Below are 19,293 nucleotides of genomic sequence, written 5' to 3'. Positions count from 1 at the left end.
GTATTTTTAAAGCATTTTTTATTAAAAGACGAGCATAATAGTAATTATAAAGAACACCATTTTCATATACTATATAGTTTCAATATATTACAAATTAATTTCAATACATTACAAACTTTTTTTTGCCATTTCGTACATTTTAGGCATTTTTTATTAATAGACAAGCATAATAGCAATAATAACGAACAATATTTTCATAAATTATATATTTTCAATAAATTACAAGCTAGAATCAATAATAATAAAAGACAAGCATAGTAATAATAGCAAACAATTTTTTTTTGGGCATTCCATCCATTTTAGGCATTTTCTATTAAAAGACAAGCATAATAGTGATAATAATGTATAATATTTTTATAGATTATATAGTTTTAAATAACACAATTATCCTTAAATTAATTATAAATGGAAGAATATAATAACAAGCTAATCAACTTTTGTAAAACAAATTTCTTTTATAATATAAACATATATCTATATATATTTAAAAAAAAAAAAACTCAAAATTTGGGAGGGGGCTTCAGCACCCCCTAGCCCCCCTGGCTACGCCCCTGCTCTAAAGTATCTCTCTGTAAATATCTTTATCTCTCAAGATGCTATTTTTCTGACAAATCCATTTATCTCTGATTTTCTTTGTCGTCGTCGTCGACCCCATCTCCGTCCAAAATCTGACGAAATATGAGCTCCAATAGTTCAAGGAAATTCCAGATTTACAAAAATCATGAGATGCAAATCAAGATCTAAGAAGATTTGGAACAAAATGGTATGGACTCGTATCATCTGTTTCAAGATCTTTCGTATCAAATGGAGTAATGGATATGGTCAACATATATGCATATTAGCCTCATCCATGCCGTCCATACCAAGATCTATTAGGACAAGACTGATACAAATGGTGTTAATGGTTTCATTCGTGTCAGTCGCCCTGGGATCTGCCTTGAATATATGCGAGAAACGAGTGGAATGAAAAACAATTTCGTTCCAACCGTGACGAGTGTCCAGTCGGGGACGAGATCGATTCTTCCGTGCTAAGTGCGCAGGATCAGGGTGAGAAAGAAATCAATCTTCAGTCTTCCCCAATTCATCACCACCACCCCTGCACGACGCCTTCCTCCAGTGCCAAATGCAAGAAATTGAAGGAAAATGAAGATTTAGTTTATGAATTTAGTTCGATTTTGTGTTAGTTGTAAGATTTCGTGTTGATTAGCTAATATGATTTGTAATTGCCTTGTTTGGAAAATGAAGAAAAATGAATAAAATATTGATTTGATTTTTGTTCATAAAGTATAATTGAATTTTTTAGAACAAACTGCTAGTATATTATTTTTTTATTGCACAATTTTTGTCGGGCAAATGGTATACGCAATGACATATTCAGACAATTCATCCCAAAATCTTTCGCGCCATCGAAAATGGGACGACTGGTTCGAATATGTTATTTCGAACCATTCATCCTAAGGTCTTTCGGGCTAGTGTTGGCATGAGTAGGCAGTTTTTCGCTTCGTACCATTTGTTCCAACACTTGGCGCGACGGATCGTGACAAGAATGTCACGAAATAGAATATTGGTACCATTCATATCAAACACTTAGTGAGAAAGATATTGGAATGAATGGTGCGAAATAGCGTATTCGTACCATTCGTCCCATTCTCGGTGGTGGCAAGTGTATGGCACGAATGATCCAAAATAACATATATGTACCATTTATCCTCGTCTCAAGTGATAGTTCTATTGTGACAAATATTGAGACGAATGATAGAAAGTGGGAAATGACATACTTGTAGAATGAATGGTGCGAATAAGTACTTCCGAACAATTCATCTCAATATTTTGCAAGACAACAATTGGGACAAATGGTTCGAATATGACATTCCGTACCATTCGCTTGCATCGTTTGTCTCATGTGCTTGCGACAAAAATGTTAGATAACATGCAATAACATTAATTTGAAAATAACATAAATTCGAAAACAACATTTTATTCGTCTTCTTCATTTCACAACAAATCCAAGTACAAATCTTACAAAATAATAACGACATAAAATCAAATATTGCGAATCTAACTTATATGCTAGCTAGAACAAATTCTACAATGATTTGATATGGATACCACTGGATCTTCACTAGTGAATCCTAACTATATGCTAGCACTCACGGGGTACCATTGGAGATCTCCCGCCAATGCAACAGGGGCTATCACGGATGGCAGGGACGGAGCCAGGGGGCTAGGGGGGGCTAGAGCCCCCTCCCATTTAAAAAAAAATATATATATAGATATATTTTTATACCTATTATAAAATAATTTTGTTTTATAAAAGAGAATTTGGTTATTATATTCTATAATATATATACTTAATTTAAGGATAATTCTGTTATTTAAAACTATATAATCTATGAAATATTGTTTGTTATTATTACTATTATACTTGTCTTTTAATAAAAAATGTCTAATATGTATTATAATTTGTAATATATAGAAAATATATAATCTATGAACATGTTTGTTATTATTATTATGCTTGCCTTTTAATAAAAAATGTCTTAAATATACGGAATATCCAAAAAACGTTTTGTGATATATTAAAACTATATAATCTATGAAAATATTATTCGTTATTATTAGTATTATGCTCGTATTTTAATAAAAAAATACATTAAATATACAGAATGCCCAAAAAAATTTTCTCGGGGGCGGTCCCGTACAATTTCAGCCCCCCAAACTTAATTCCTGGCTCCGTCCCTGACGGATGGTTCCTCTTCGTTTCAAATCTTCTTAGATCTGTATATGCAATCATAATTCTCGTAAATCTCGAACGGAAATATATTTGGAGAAGATGACGTCGATGGCAGTGTACTTGTGACATCAAAGATGGACATAAAAAAAGATAGCAGATCGACGACGCGGCTAAGAAAGTAGGGTTTCAGATAGAGAAGAATAGCAAAAGTGATGAAAAGAAAGGGTCATCGTGTTTTTTTGTATGATAACACGAGATATTCAGCTGTCCCAGTTAAAATTGACTATAATTTATTGAAACTATATTTATGAACCTCTATTGATTTTTACTATTTTAAATTAATATTTAGCAACATTACATTTTTTTTTATAAAAAGTAATGTAATTTTAATTCTTCTAGAAATATATCCTCTTTAATATTTTGATTGACTTTAACATTAAATGAATGTTAAAATATAAATATTGATATATCAAAAAATTATTTGTATAATTTTATTTTCTAATATTTTTTTTAATTCTTTTATAAAACTCAAATAGCTTAATATAAATATTGGTATATCAAAAAATTATTTGTATAATTTTATTTTCTAATAACATTTTTTTTAATTTCTGTATAAAACTCAAATAGCTTATATAATTAAAACGGAAGGAGTAAAATTTTCATCATCATTAAAGATGGAAAAGAAATGGAACGGGTATGAAAATTTGAGTGATTAAGAGGGTGTTTGGCTAAGTTAAAGAGCTTATAAGCTCTTGGAGCTTATAAGATGTTTCAAAAGCTTATAAGATGTAATTTTTAAGAGCTTATAAGTTGTCAAATTGTTTGGATAATTGAGCTTATAAGCTAGAGAGAGAATTTTTTGCTAAAGAGAGAAAATATTTTTTTAGAGAGAGAAAATCGAAGAAAAATGAATTTCAATGATATATGATGAAAATAATAAATTGTAGTTGAAAAATATTTGTAAAAGGATTGTTGCATATGAGATTATAAAAAAATAAGTTGTGGCAGAGAAATTTATTTTTTTGGGAGCTTATAAGCTCTTAGAGCTTATTTTTGGAGCTTATAAGCTGTTTAGGAGCTTATTTTGCCAAACACTTTGAAACAACTTATAAGCTCCTAAACCGTTTATAAGCTGTTTTGAGGAGCTTATAAGCTCAGCCAAACATCCTCTAAAACCCGAGCTTAAAAAAAAAAAGAAAAAAAAAACAACCGAGCTTTAGTACTCCATATAGTATTAGGGGACACCACATGTGAGTTGAAGGGCAAATTGGGAAAGTGAACGTGAGTTTGTATTCCATATTTGGCTGAAAAGGATGTGATGGGGTTTTATTGGCGTTTGTGAGTGCGTGTCAATTAACCAATTTCCCATATAAATAAATCAAAGAAAATTACGTTCTCACACTCACAGGTAACACGTGAAAATATTTGTGACGAGCGTGATTTTGCACCGTTGGTTATATCTTCTGTTTCTTATTTAATTTTTTCTTTGTATATTTTTTTGTTGATAAATTTATTATAAAAAAAATAGATAACAAAAAAATTGAGATAAATATTAAAATAATTATTTTACTTAAGCAAAGGTTAATTATAACCATATAAATAATAATGTATTTATTATAAATACCATTACCACAATATCCTTTTACTATTATTTTATCGTAAAATTTATCAATATTTAAAAATCTTAACAATTGTATTTTAAATTAAAAAAAAAACCCCACCCAACCTTGATTTCCCGTCGTCTCCCCCACCCAATCCTTGGCGTCCCTTTGCAATCCAGCAAGGCCGCCATCGTTGTGTTACCGCGTGCATCGCCACCTCTAACCCCACATGCACCTTTGCCGTCATCGTCGACACCAACCTCCAAAGACCTCCGCAAAGTCGAACTTAGCAAACTCAAAGCGGCAGAATATGAGTAATTTACCTATACTTTGCAGAGAAGAAGGCAATTGGTGGAGATGGGGTGGGAAATTTGGGGAGGAAAGAAGAAGGAAGTTGGTGGAGGTGGAATGCGGAAATGGCCGACGATTCAGGATGGGTATAGACACGAAGGAAAATTTAGGGGGGTTGGAGGTGGTTTTTGGGACTTTGGAGGATGGGAAGATATTTTTCTTTTTTTGGTAAATGTCACTTTCTTTTTTTTTTTTTTTTTTTTTTTTTGATCGGGCAAAGTCATGTTAGATGTTAGTAGTTAGTTCCCCATCCACTCCAAGAACCACCTTATCTCTCCCATTCACCAAATCCACCTTATATCTCCAATCTCCAATTCGCTCCCAAGAGGGATCGAACCCGGGTCACTTCACTTAAGTGAGGACCTGGTGGCCAGTGGGCTAAGCCCCCTGGTTGTAAATGTCACTTTCTGTTTCATCGTTTTATTGAATTTTAAAACATGTTCCAATCTAATAGTAATATCGGGATATTTTTTAGAATTCGCTAAAACGATGAGACACTTTTACCATTTTTTTTCTTCTAATTTCAGTAATATTTTATTTGATTCTATTTTTATTATAATATCATTAAGGATAAAATAGTATATTTACTCAAAATTTGATTATAATTAATATATTTTTATTTTCATGGTTAATATTAATTTTTTGTTATCTAAAATTTTTATTTTGAGGTATTAACATGAAAAAATTCTCTCTTTATTGTGCCAAAAAAAATCACCTATATATTGTACATCGTTGGATCGGTTTCGGTTCCTTGAATATATGCCTCTATTTATTGGCAAAATACTAAGAATTCCAGTAAAGATAAGACTCTATTTAGAGTTAGAAATAAGACTATGATGGTTCATATTTATCCTCGTGTCTTCATGTTGATCTTCTTCTTTATTGGATATATTTGATAGAGTCTTCAAGATAGCTCCAAACTCGGAAAATCAAGACTGCATATTTTTGTCCTCATCACTCTTTAAATTCACTCTCTTTTGTCCTCCATATTAACTTTAAATATCTTTTTATTATTTTTTCGAAGTTAAGCATATTTTTTATTTAGATTTTTAAATGGTGAAGTTTAATAATTATTTTATTTAAATTTTGAATTGTGAGATTTAATATAGATTCAATTCAATATGAGAATATATTAGATCAATTTGGAAATTATAATTTATTGGAAATTATTTTTGATGATTAAATTAAATTGAAGAATCTATTTATTTTAGATGCATCAAAGTATCATTTTATCTACGTTTATATAGAAAATAAGGGAAAGAAATAAAAAATTTACAAGAAGAATTTTTGTTATCCTTTATTTTTCTTTCTTTAAAAAAAAATAAAAAATTATCCCTTATTTTTCATGATAAATTTATCCAAAAAAAAAAACACGTCTTAACATTAATTATTGCCGAGAAATATGGCTAGCCGGTTTTCTTTGATGGGCTTGGTGTGCTACATGTGTGGGATCTCTTAGTTACACTCTGATGGCGTGACTTGGCATCTTCAGCTTTGTTGGGTTGTTTGGTTTAATTGTGCAAGGACAATTTGGATTACTTTGAGGCGATGGTTCGGTCGGAACTCCGTTAGTATTTCAGTCGTCCTTGTATCGATTATGGGCGACACGGTTTGGACAATGATTAGTTCGAAGTTCATGCTTGTGTCTTCTTGATTTAGTTGTTTGCGTTTTGTCGTTTCGGACTTCTCTTTAGACGAGCAGTCTTTTTATTTTTTAAGGATTTTTTCATTAGGTTTTCCTTTAAAATGTTTTAATGCGTATTCTGCTTCTCTGTGCTTTTAAGAATTCTCTCGACGTCCTCTTTTTTCTTTTTCTTAATAAAGCCGCTATTTAATGAAAACATATTGCCGAGAAATATTGAGCTCCACTGTGATGATCTACTTGTATATGTTGATAGTGATTGTGGGTTGCACGCATTGCATGTTGATGTTGCCATTTTAACTTTCTAATTTCGAATATTTCACCACTATTATAAATTGGTTTATTACATATTACTTATTATTCTAATATGGTTTATTTTGTTTGTGGTTTTTTACAATGCTGTTCACGTTTTTCAAAAACTGTTATTTGTCATATAAATTTTTGAAACAATAGGGCCAAATGGCCTATTCAACATACAACATCAAATTTTGTCCACCATTTGAAAAAACATAAATTTTGGCCATTTTTTGTATGTCATGACTATTCTACCCTTCTCTCTCTCTCATCTCTCTTTCTCATCTCCCCCCCTCTCTCTCCAGCGACGCCGAGCTTGGAGAATTCGTCGGAGCTCTCGCGGCTTGGGCAGACTTCGTCGGAGTAGAGGATGAGGCGGCGGCGGTGGAGGAGATCCGGTCCTCTGAAATCGGCGGCGTGGAGGAGGTCGGTCAGGTGGCGGAGGATGAGGCGGCGGCGGCGGCAAATCTGATCTGATGAGGCGGCGGCGGTGGATCTGATCTAATCGTTGTGTCGCCTCCTCCATCGGCAGATCTGATCTTCGCCTCCTTCGATTTCACCCATCGACAGATCTGATCTGATCTGATCTGTGTTGCACGTATGACACTTATGGCACTAATAGTGCCATAAGTGCACAATTTCCCCTAGGGTTTAGATATTCCATTTAGGGTTTAGATTATTCATTTGTGGTTTAGATGTTCCATTTAGGGTTTAGATGTTCCATTTAGGGTTTAAATGATGTTGTTGTTTCTGTATTTGTGCTGCACGTGTGGCACTTATGGCACTATTAGTGCCATAAGTGCCCAAATGACCATTTTACTTAGTTTTATTTTGAATTTCCGTTAGCACTTATGGCACTAATAGTGCCATAAGTGCCAAAATGACTATTTTACTTGATTTTATTTTGGATTTCCAATGGCACTTATGGCACTAATAGTGCCATAAGTGCCATCGGAAATCCAAAATAAAACCAAAGTAAACTCTTGGCACTTATGACACTAATAGTGCCATAAGTGCCTAACCCGACCCGGCACGCGACCCGCATGCCTGATCCTACCCGGTCCGGCTCATTAAGGGCAAAAACGTCCAAATCAATAAAAATGGCCAAAAATTGTGTTTTTCAATGTGTGGCCATAAATTGTGTTTTATGTTTCATTTTGACTACTTCAAAATTTTACTCTAAATTTTTTGGCATGTGTTAGCATTCGACCACCAATAATCTTCAAATTTTGATCAAGGAACATAAAACACTCAAGAAAATAGAAAATGATACACATTGATTTACATGATTTGATTATAAAATTTACGTATATTTATCGAAAATTACAATAGTATAGTTTTTTTTTCTAAAGGATTATTACTGTTTAAATACACCAACTTTACTTTTATTTTGAATTTTAACATGAACTTTCATATTTTTCGATTTTTAACACCAATGACTATTTCAGTGAAATTAATCTGACGTAGCATATGTGGTGTTATTTAGTCTTTTTTTTGTGAGACGCTAACACTTTCACAATTAGATAGAGAGGAGCCATATGGCGGAGGTATCATCGGAGATGTTGTTGTGGGAGAGATCGAGGGTTTTCAGGGAGGGGATTGCGGCGGCGGGTGGTGGGGAGTGGGGGAGTAGGTCGATGGAGTTTGCGGCGAGGGCGGGGAGGTCGGAGATTGGGCCGGAGAGGGAGTTTTGGGACAAATCTAGTGAGGTGAGAGCGGCAGGGAAGTCTAGCGGCGGTGGAGATTGAGCTGGAGATGTTGGAGTTTTGAGGGTTTGGAGGGAGAGGAGGAAGGTGGCGACGGTGGAGAAGTCGGTGTCGAGGTGGAAGTTGGAGAGCTCAATGGAGGAGACGCGGGAGGAGTTGCAGGAGACATCATGGAAGTTGCAGGGGTATATGGTGGGTTGCCATGATGGGAGCTGGTAGGGGTCGGAGAGGGAGTTTTTGAAGGAGATGAGATGCTGGGAGTCGCGCACGAGGTTGTTTTTCTCTGCGGTTGAGGATAGGAAGGCTAGGAGAGAGGAGGAGGAGGAGAGCTTGTCGTCGGCTGCGGTGGTGGAAGAGATTGTTGTCAGCTTTAACCTTCAATGAGAGAAATTTTTAATTATGGTGGATTTTGGGTTTAGCAGTTGAGCTGTACTTTTGCTTCTCCCATTTCTTGAAGAGGGAGATAACTGAAAGTGGATTGGTAAATTTTGAGAGAGAGAAAAAAAAGAAGAGAGGTGAAACTGAAAATCGTCTCACAAAAAAAAAAAGATTAAATAACATCACATATCCACGTCAGTTAATTTATGCTACGTCAGATTCAATTTCACTGAAATAGTCATCAGTGTTAAAAATCGAATAGTTAAAATTCAAAATGGAAGCAAAGTTGGTGTATTTAAACAATAATAACCATTTTCTAAATAGTAAAAAACTCACAGCTCACAAGCTGAGAACACTGACGATAATATTTTTTCTTTCTCTATTCTAATTGTAAACTTTTTCTCGCTTACATAATTTAAAAATTAGCGTCTCACACGCGCGCGCACACACACACACACAGATATATATATATATATATATATATATATATATATATATATATATATATTTATTAGATTATCACTGTAATGATTTTGTCACAAGACAAAATCTAACAATGAATTTTATAAGGAATTGTTTCTCGTGTAAGAGTATAATTCTCTTATTGAGAAACATGATTTTCTAGTTTAGTTCTTTTTTTTTTGTTCTTGATTAGAACTTGAAGTTAGAACAAGATAATGTTCTATTGCTTTTCTCTTTTCTATAGGATCCTTTATTTGATCTATTAGATCTAGAATGAAATTTTCTTCATTAAAATAATATTGATTTCTAATCCCATAAATTTAATAATACATACACCACAATCGCAATCTTCATTGCAATTTTGAGATGTTAGCTCATCTTCTTCAGAATCATTATATGAAGATTCAGAAGAATTTTCTCTAATAAAATTAACAAAAATGTCTTCTTCATATATATATATAAATATAGGGGTGCGCTATCATGAAAATACTTTTAAGTGTATAAAATAGAAACAAATCTTGTCCATTAGATCATAGTGAATTAGTGGCCCAGATCAAATTATACGGAGATCCGAAATTCGTAACTATTTCCCTTGCAATTCATATGTTTTTCTTATTACGAATTGAAAGTGCCTTTGTTACGAACATAGCTGTTCTATAAATAAAACTACACACTCACAATAACTAAACACACTTTCTAAAAACAAAAGCTGCACAAAATGGTGCACTTGAAGGATGTTGAAGATGATAAAAGGATGATGGTAGTCCAATTCCTTCTTCAAAACTCTAAGGATGGCAAACCCAAGTATGGAAAAATGAAGGAGGCCGGCATCAAATTCAACTTGGGGAGGCGCACTGTCACTCGTTTCTGGGCTGAAGCAAAGAAACAAAATAACAGAGGTCAGCTCATCAATTTAACAACCAAAGCAAGGTATACACCATGTTTCACAAAGCGTATTCAGATCGACAAAGAGCAAATTCAGTCATTGGAGTTGTGTAGAAGAGGTACAATTAGGAAGCTAGCATTTGGCATCAAGTGTAGCAAGAGCACAGTGGGAAGGTGGGTGAATCTAGGGCTAATCAGAGCACATACTAGTGCCATTAAGCCTGATCTAACTGTCTCTAACAAACTTCTCAGGTTAAGGTTTTCATTGGAAGCCTTAGAATATGATAGAATTGCTAATATTCTGCGATTTAAGACAATGCACAACACAGTACACATAGATGGGAAATGGTTCTACATGACAAAAGCTTCTCATCGATTTTATCTCACACAAGACGAGCCCGAACCGCACAGGAGCTGTAAAAGCAAGACACACATTAAAAAGGTGATGTTTATGTCAGCGGTTTGCAGGCCCATCATCGATGAAAATGGTGTTGTGATCTTTGATGGGAAAATAGGCATTTTCCCATTCATAGAAGAAGTACCAGCCAAAAGAAACAGCAAGAACAGAAGTGCAGGGACTCTAGAGACAAAACCATTGCAGTCCATAACTAGAGTCGTGACAAAAGAATGCTTCATCAACCAGGTATGGAAATGTAAAGAGATATGCACAAAGAATGCTTCATTGAGTTAGTATGGTTCTAAATTTCATGTTTTCCAGATTGTATCAGCTATTATGGTTAAATGGCCAGAGGGTGCATCAAAGTTGATTTTCATACAACAAGATAACGCCAAGCCACACATTAGTGACTCTGATCCAGAGTTCAGGCATGCTGCCTCTCAAAACGGCTTTGATATAAGAATTGTTCACCAACCTCCCAACTCACCGGACACGAATGTCAATGACTTGGGGTGGTTTAGAGCAATTCAAAGCATTCAAGAGGAGAATGTCTGCACAACTGTTGATCAATTAGTGAATGCAGTATGCAATAGCTTCATAGAACTCAGTCCAGTTGCATTGAATAAGGTTTTTCTATCCCTACAGGGGTGCATGATAGAAACTATGCGAATGAATGGACATAATGCCTACAAAGTGCCACATATGAGCAAAGATGCTCTAATTAGGCAAAATGTTTTGCCAATCACATTGGAAGTTGACAAAGAACTTGTCAATGAGTGTATCAGCCACATGATAGAGGCAGGGGAAGAAGAAAGAATGCAACATCTCATTCAAGAGTTGGGATATGGATATGAGGCTGACACTTAAAGCCTAGATGAAGCAAGAAGACTTTTTTTTGTACAGGATATGATGCTGACAATTGAAGCCTAGATGAAGCAAGAAGACTTTTTTTTGTGAAGGATATGAGGCTGACACTTGAAGCCTAGATGAAACAAGAAGACCTTTTTTTTGTAAAGGTTAGACTTTGTAAAAAATCAAAGGCCTCAAAGCCTCCTTTTTGTAAAGGCTAAAGCCTCTTTGATGTGGTTGATTTAATATGAATATGATGCACAGAGAGTAGCAAGTATCCACCATCACACAAGGCACACACAAAAACACATAACACAGGAAGACTAAAAGGCTATTAGATCGGCGGCCTCTAACCCATTTCTTCAAAAATGAATCACTAATGAGTTTTAATGGCCAAAATGGCAAAAACATCACAGATGCAAGAACCCTAACAAAAAACTCATCATCTTAGCCAAATTAACCACAAATCCACATATGCTCTTGCCAATTAAACAATCTCCAACACCAAAGCATCACAGATGCAACTAAACAATTATAAATCGCATATACGGCATCACAGATGCAATGAAACACAAATTAGGGCATCACAGATGCGAGGCACAATTAGAAAGTCCTCACCCGTTTCATGGACGGAAAATATATATCCATGAACATGTCAACGATGTGCTGGAATCGGTAGGGTGGAGACTCTGCCTCATCCTCCGCAACAAGCACCGCCTCTTCCTCTTCTTCAGCCACCACCACCTCCGGTGGTTCGGTCTCTGGGACAAAAGTTTCAGACAGATCGGTGAAAGGAACCCTAGCGCCCTTTCGAACCACCTTCATTCGAGCCTCTTAACCGCCTTCCTTCGACTCTCCCGAGGTAGACATGGAACGTAGTCACTGAGATCTAGAGTAGAGCAAGCCCCATCAGAAAATTGGGATTCGGAGGCGTATCCGCCGCTCAGAGACTCTTGGTCGACGAAATCGACCAATGATCGGTCGGACTCCATGAGAATCGACGTGGGTTTATGAGTATTCATCACGGTGGGGAAACACGGGTGTGGGTTGCGGTTGGTCGGCGAAGGTAAGCAGCGGAGGTTGAAGAATCGGCAGGGTTGCGCCGTTAGAGAGAGAAGAGAGGAATTAGGGTTGCGCCGCTTGAGAGAGAGACGGAAAAATTGGGAATGAAAAGAGGCGAAGGCCTTAGGATTAATTACGAGTCCAATTAGGAGCCCAATTTAATTAGCTCTAAATAGCTCCCTTATTATAATACTAAATGACCCCTAATTATTTCTATTTTAAGACTGAGCCTATTGGGCTGGGACGTCCCGAAAAGGAAAACGAGCCTATTGGGCTGGGACGGAGGGAGTACCACTTAACCTTATTATTGCAACTGAACTTAATCAACTTGCAGGATTTAGTGCAATAAACCTTTTGAGCTCCTTAAGGGGATGTTATCATCCTATACCGGATACGATCACCTAACACAGATTACCAAATGTCATATATAAATTGCTATCACCCAAGATACAGAGTACTCAAGTTAATATGTAACTCCCACCCATAGTAAGTCAAAGTGATACACAAATTCATATATACACCTGAAATCTTATTAGGATTTAGGTCTCATTAAGTCACCGAGATCTTGATTCTTCACTTAGGTCAGACAAAAGAATACATCTCCCTGTGATCCCTATCAATATGTTTACACGCATTAGTATAGACAAGTAGCCAAGATAAACTACTTCCATCTATACTGCAGCCTAAACCAACAACTCGTCCTAGAGTCGTCTCGGCTGCGATCAATTTTATATCTCATAAAGTTATTTCAATTATATGGTCTTCTGTGATCTACAATACACCATATAATCTACTTATATAGAGATAATTGGACATACATATGCAATTATGAACAATTCAGATAGGAGATTAGATAGTGAACTCATGAATCATTGTATACAAGCATAAAAGTTCTTACTCTCAGTATACAAATCCAACAAGAGGGAGGTGGCGGTGCTGCCGCCGGCGAGGAAGAAAACGTCATCGCGTGAGGCGGCGGCTGGCTGGGCAGACAAAGTGGGTAGAAATTGACAAAATAGGGCAGAAGAGGGAAGAGCGGCGATGCTTCGCCGAAAGTGGAGCCGCCGCAGTGGTCGCGCCGTCTCACTCCTTCAGTCGAAAATTAAAGCAGCCACTGCAGTCCGCCGGTGCCGTTCTAGCTTCGCTGAAAAATGGAAGCTTCTGCTTTGAAGAAGGAAGGTCAGCGTTGATTTGGACGGCTCAATTCATGCTTTCAGCCAAGAGAGAGAGAGTTGGATTGAGGGAGAGGTGACTGGCGGCGACGGCCTCGTCGCTGCCGGAACAGAAGAGAGGTCGAGGGAGATGTCGGCGATGACTGAATTGGAATTGGGGGTAGAAATTGGAAGAAGAAAGAAATTAAGGGTAAAAAAAATTGACTAACATTTGACTAACAACGATTAGTCAAACAGGCTTAATTGATCGATTTTTCGGATTTCGGGGGCCTATTTGATCTAATGTCATGGGGAGTAATATGCTATAGGGGCCTCTACTATAGGGGTGGATCTGCACTTTTTCCCTTTAATATATCATGTGGCTGATAGTTATTTGGAGAGGGAAATTTTTTACCTGAGTTTGAATTCTGGAGGAAGCTAAAACTTTACAAAGTTTTTTGAATATCGTTATTCAACACTATATACTGGCTTATTCATTAGTCTCACATCTCACGAAAAATTACAATCTCACTAGAACCTAATCGTGTATATATAGTTGATCATGTAGATCCATTCCTTATCATAGTTATATAGATTCAAAATATGGAACACACAATGTGTGTATGTGGCGCATTAGGAGCGTGACACGTGACAGAAGCCATAGTCATGCATGTAGTTGAACACAAACATGCATAATGTTATATAGAAATATACATGAGAATATATGACTCGTCGTTGGTCATCTGATGGGTCACATAGTGAATGCTATGTATATTTGTGTGTATCGTTGTGCATAGATATGTTTATGTATATGCGTATTTGTTTTCAATTATATGCATCATACTATGCGACACCGTCAAGTGGCTCTCACCGTTGGTCACCTGACGAGTCATATATTCTCATCCATATTTTATCTAACGTTATGCATATTTGTTTTTAAATATATGCATAATTTTGATGACGGCCGTGCAAAAAAGATGAATTTTTTACCCAAAAAAAAATTTGTATATAATTTTTTTTTTCAAAAATTTTGTTCTCATTTTACCCTTGCGTGTATTTTGACTTGAAAGGCCTTGAAAGACATCTTCCACGTGTCACGCTCCAAATGACTCACATAGTCAAATTAATTGTTACAACTATTACTTGTTACAACAACACATCCAAGCACTCAAATTAGTGAAAGAAATATATATATATATATATATATATATATATATATATATATATATATATCTATATATATATATATATAGGGGAGAGTTCAATGGAGACCACTCCCCTATATAGAGAATGAAGACCAAATCTGGTTCCTTGATCTAACTTAATCTAATGGTGGTAATTTAATTGATTAATTTTATTAATTTTCATTTATTTTATAATCAAAAGGTTAAGCATGTCATTTTCTATTTAACCCTAATCTCACTCACTCTCTCTCATTCACGCTCTCTCTCTATCTCTCTCTCTCAATCACTCTCCCCCCTCCCCCGCCGCCTCCATCTCTGCTGCTCCGCCGCCTTCCCATCTCTGCTGCTCCGCCGCCTCCCCATCTCTCCTACTGCTCCGCCGCCTCCCTCCCCGCCACCTTCCCAATCGCCTCCATCTCTCCTGCTGCTGCTCCGCCGCCTTCCTCCCCGCCGTCGCCGCTTCTGCTCCGCCGCCATCCCCTCCATTCTCCCTTCCACCGCCTCCCTCCCCTATCGCCTCCATCTCTTCTTCCTCCTCCTGCTGCTCCGCCGGCGTCGCAGGCAGAGGGATTCTCGAGGCTGTGCTGCCCCGGCGTCGTCAGGGTGAAGCCGATGAAGACGACGATGGTAGAACGCTTGTGGTGGCGACCGTCGCGCCGCGCCATCGCCGAATTTGCAGATCTGCATATCGTCAATGAAGTGTTCGCAGAAAATATCAATGAACATACTGATGTTCGTTAATATGTTCGTAGAAAAGCAATGAACATACTGATGTTCGTTGATATGTTCGTAGAAAAACCAATGAACATACTGATATTCGTCGATATGTTCGTAGAAAAACCAATGAACATACTAATGTTCATCGAAATGTTCGTAGGAAAACAATGAACATACTAATGTTCATCTATTATGTTCATTGACGGATTAGGTCCCAGAATTGGAAGAGAGTAATTTTCGGGATTTGTTCAACCAGATGCCATAATTCGTGGATTTGAGTGGACGTTTTTGCCCTTTTTGGATTAAATAAATGTAATTAACCATTATTTAATTACATGAAAAATCAAATCAGGAAATAATCTGGATCATTGATTGGATTGAGATGAATGGCCTTGATTTGGTCTTCATTCTCTATATAAGAAATGGTCTCCATTGAATGCGACCATATATATATATATAGGGAGAGGTTCAAATAAGAACCACTAAATAAAATTAGAACAGAGAACCATTTTAAACCATTCGATCATCAAGATCTACGGTGGATGCATCATCTTGGTGGATGAATGCAGATCCTGGGTTCGAATCCTGAAGGGAGCAAAAAATTTATTATTTTCGGATGCATTAAATTTAATAGCGAATGCATTAATTTATATAGTAGATGCATTGATTTTAATGGTTCTTATGTTCTCACGATAAGTGTGAATCTCACTATAACCGCACCCTATATATATATATATATATATATATATATATATATAGGGTTGAGTTTAACAGAGAATTATCTTTTTATTCATCATGAACAAATCTATATATTTTACGAACAGATCAACATAACTAATGAACAGATGTATTTAGTAAAAATATAGAAAAACTCGCCACCAGCAGGATTCGAACCCGGGGCAAATTTCTGTTCATGCGGTACATTGATCTGTTCATTAAAATTATAGATCTGTTCGTTTTTATTTTACGAATTCACTATTCTCCACAATATTTAGCTTCTCTGTTGAACCCTTCTCTCTCTCTCTCTCTATATATATATATCTGTTTCTTTCTTCTGAAGCGATCAACCATGGTTTGCACACGATCGAAATTGTTCTTGAAGTACTTCATGCCTCAAATGCTAGCTTGTGCATAACTCGTCTTTCCCTAGATTTTATTGACTCCAATATCCAGATCCCTGCCATTAACATATGCTACTCTAGGCTGTTTTAATGAGCCATGTAGCTGTAAAGCCTTTTTAATTTGCTCAAACTTATTACGTGCCATCACAAGGATAAATGGGATTGCAGAATAATAAATCTTTATGGTAGTAATTATGTTATATAGATTACTACTGTAAACACAAATTTTATTGTATTCAATTTAATGAAATACAAAAATGTGTACAAATTTAAAATATATGGATTGAGATGAATTTGTATGTGGGTTGCGAATCTCTACTTGATCATCTGATTATCCTCTTCAAATGTTACTTGAAACCGTTGGAGGGAAGTTCGCCTTCTTGATCTCTTTGGATTTGTATTTGATTTGATGACTTGAATTTGGCTTTGATTGTTGAAGATGACTTAGTTGTAGTGAATTACTCCTTCAATGCTTGGGCTCTCAAATGAATTGTGTGTGTTCTTATGAGCTTCCTACATCTCATATTTATAGTTGTAGGAAAAGCTAATTAAGGAAGCTTAGGGTTGAGCTTCAAAGCCTGAGCCCGTAAATCTTGGGCCTAGGGCTGAGGTGGCACAATATGATTGGATCTTCTTGATTTATTTCCTTTTATGCAGAATTTGACATATGGAAACTTTTGATTGACCAATAAATCCACATAATTAAATATCAATTTTATATTTATTTAATTTTAGAATTATATTTAATTTAATTCCAAAATATAAAATAAAATATTTAATTTAATATTTAATTTATAATTTTCACATGGCACAATTTAATTGGCCATAAATTTTAATTGCCTACAAGTATATTAGGATTTTGCAGAAGCATTTAGTAGCATAACCACGTTTTTATTAGCAACTACAACAATGGACAACTGTTAGCTTCTAGATCTTTAAGCAGCCACCAGCTCCTTCACTATGCAGACCTTGAGCGCAGTGGCGGAATGCTCTGTTCGTTCTTGAAGAAATTTTCGGGATCAACCTCAGTCTTAACTCGAACAAGACGATCGAAATTGTTCTTGAAATATCTGTTGCCCCAAATGCTGGCTTGTGCGTAACTCGTTTCTCCATGGACGTTGTTGACTCCGAGGTCGAGATCTCTGTAGTTAACATATGCTGCCCTCGGACACCTCGAAACATAGGGAGTCAGGTAAGCGTCGAGCCTCCTAGCCCAATTTATAAACTTGTATGAATCTTGATTCTCGTCTTCTTCCCAGAACACCACCTGCAACATTTTGTAGAGGTTACCAGCTCTGTGAGGAAACGGAATGGCGGACTCAGAGATTTCAGCCATTCTTCCACCGAGTGGAGACATCAGTATCATAGTCGCCCCAGCTTCCTCTTCATAGAACAGTCTCCATAGGCCTTCAAGCCCATATTCGGGGATGGGTTCTTGCACATAATTCGATTTTCCTTTGAAGGGTTTTCTTGTGTTGGGCACAACTCTGTTCAGTAAAACTTGTGGCGGAGTTTCAATGGGGAAACTAGCTATAAACACCATTGCTTGTATCCAGCTCACTTCCGCGCAGTCTTCTCTCACTAACCCTAACTCAGGGAAACTTTCTTGCATCATCGTGAGCAATCTGTCGATCCCACCAAGGAACAACGAGTAAAAAGAAGCATTGATCGTGATGCTGCTTCTCTGCGTGGAATTTGTCACTGATAACATGATTCCGAGGAACAAATCTTTGTCCAAGTTTGGAGCTATGTGTTGCCATCGGTGAATGAGTTGTGTTGCATTCTGTTCCAACGTCCTGCTCACTCTGAAAACAGTGACCCTTTTTGGAACATCCACCAGTTGTACCTTCCATGCAAGAATTACACAGAAGCTGGCGCCACCGCCGCCTCTGATGGCCCAAAACAGATCTTCGCCCATTGATTTTCTGTCGAGAATTCTGCCTTTAGCGTCGACTATTTTGGCATCGATAACATTATCTGCAGCCAGACCATATTTTCTCATCATTGTGCCATAGCCTCCTCCACTTATGTACCCACCGAGGCCAACGGTTGGGCAAAGGCCGGCAGGAAACCCAAGAATCGGACTTCTCTCCGCGATCGTGTAATATAACGAACCGATGGTTGCGCCAACTCCGACCCAAGCCGTTTTTCTGTCAACATCAACTGTTATGTCACTAAGATTGATCAAATCAATGATCACGAACGGGAGTTGTGCTCTATAAGAGAGTCCCTCAAAGTCATGTCCACCACTTCGAGTTCTAATTTGCAGCTTAGTCTCTTGGGCGCAGTGGATTAAAGGTGGGATTTGTGATTCGTGTTGTGGGGTGATGATGATAAGCGGTGATGAAGTAGGATCTGAGGCGAATCTCGGATTCTGGATGGTTAATTGCAAGATAGATGAATAAGAAGAGTTGATTGGGGTGTAGATGTTGTTGGAAATGGAAGAGTAGTTGTTGAATTGTTTGCGCAAACATTGAAGGAAATCATCAGCACAAGATGATGCTCGAGAGCACGAAATGATGGCAAGAAGTATGAAAGTGAGAGATAAAATGCTTGGAGTCTTCATAGTTGAGAGATGATTTCTTTGTGGAATGAAGCTAGCTAGACTCATTCACGTTCTGTTTAACAGGTGAAAATTCAAATGGTAAAATAGTTGGTCTGCCCAGGTTTGAATGAAATCAACACGTTTGAAATATTGTTAATTTCTGGAAATTTTTCGTTTTCTTACTTATTTTATATTCACGCAATTACTAATTTAG

General features: G+C 36.7%; 3 protein-coding genes across 3 annotated transcripts; 1 reads left to right on the top strand and 2 right to left on the bottom strand.

Annotated features, from left to right (window-relative positions):
• Positions 1-8,141: 8,141 nt before the first annotated feature.
• LOC131025783 (brassinosteroid LRR receptor kinase-like) lies at positions 8,142-9,522 on the bottom strand. Its single transcript, XM_057955569.1, has 2 exons — positions 9,503-9,522; positions 8,142-8,703 (listed from the first exon to the last, which is right to left on the bottom strand). The coding sequence occupies exons 1-2, from the start codon at positions 9,520-9,522 to the stop codon at positions 8,142-8,144; spliced, it is 582 nt and encodes a 193-aa protein (XP_057811552.1).
• A 364-nt stretch (positions 9,523-9,886) lies between these two features.
• On the top strand, positions 9,887-11,317 carry LOC131025782 (uncharacterized). The gene is made up of 2 exons (XM_057955568.1): positions 9,887-10,696; positions 10,772-11,317. The coding sequence occupies exons 1-2, from the start codon at positions 9,887-9,889 to the stop codon at positions 11,315-11,317; spliced, it is 1,356 nt and encodes a 451-aa protein (XP_057811551.1).
• A 5,979-nt stretch (positions 11,318-17,296) lies between these two features.
• On the bottom strand, positions 17,297-19,135 carry LOC131026384 (tetrahydroberberine oxidase-like). Its single transcript, XM_057956251.1, has one exon. It carries the CDS (start codon positions 19,098-19,100, stop codon positions 17,493-17,495), a length of 1,608 nt encoding a protein of 535 aa, XP_057812234.1. The 5' UTR covers positions 19,101-19,135; the 3' UTR covers positions 17,297-17,492.
• Positions 19,136-19,293: the final 158 nt, after the last annotated feature.

The sequence above is a fragment of the Salvia miltiorrhiza genome, chromosome 5 (genome assembly GCF_028751815.1).
Source record: "Salvia miltiorrhiza cultivar Shanhuang (shh) chromosome 5, IMPLAD_Smil_shh, whole genome shotgun sequence".
Lineage (NCBI taxonomy): Eukaryota > Viridiplantae > Streptophyta > Magnoliopsida > Lamiales > Lamiaceae > Salvia > Salvia miltiorrhiza.
Note: the sequence above shows the minus strand (reverse complement) of the source record. Positions and strands in the feature narration are given on the sequence as shown.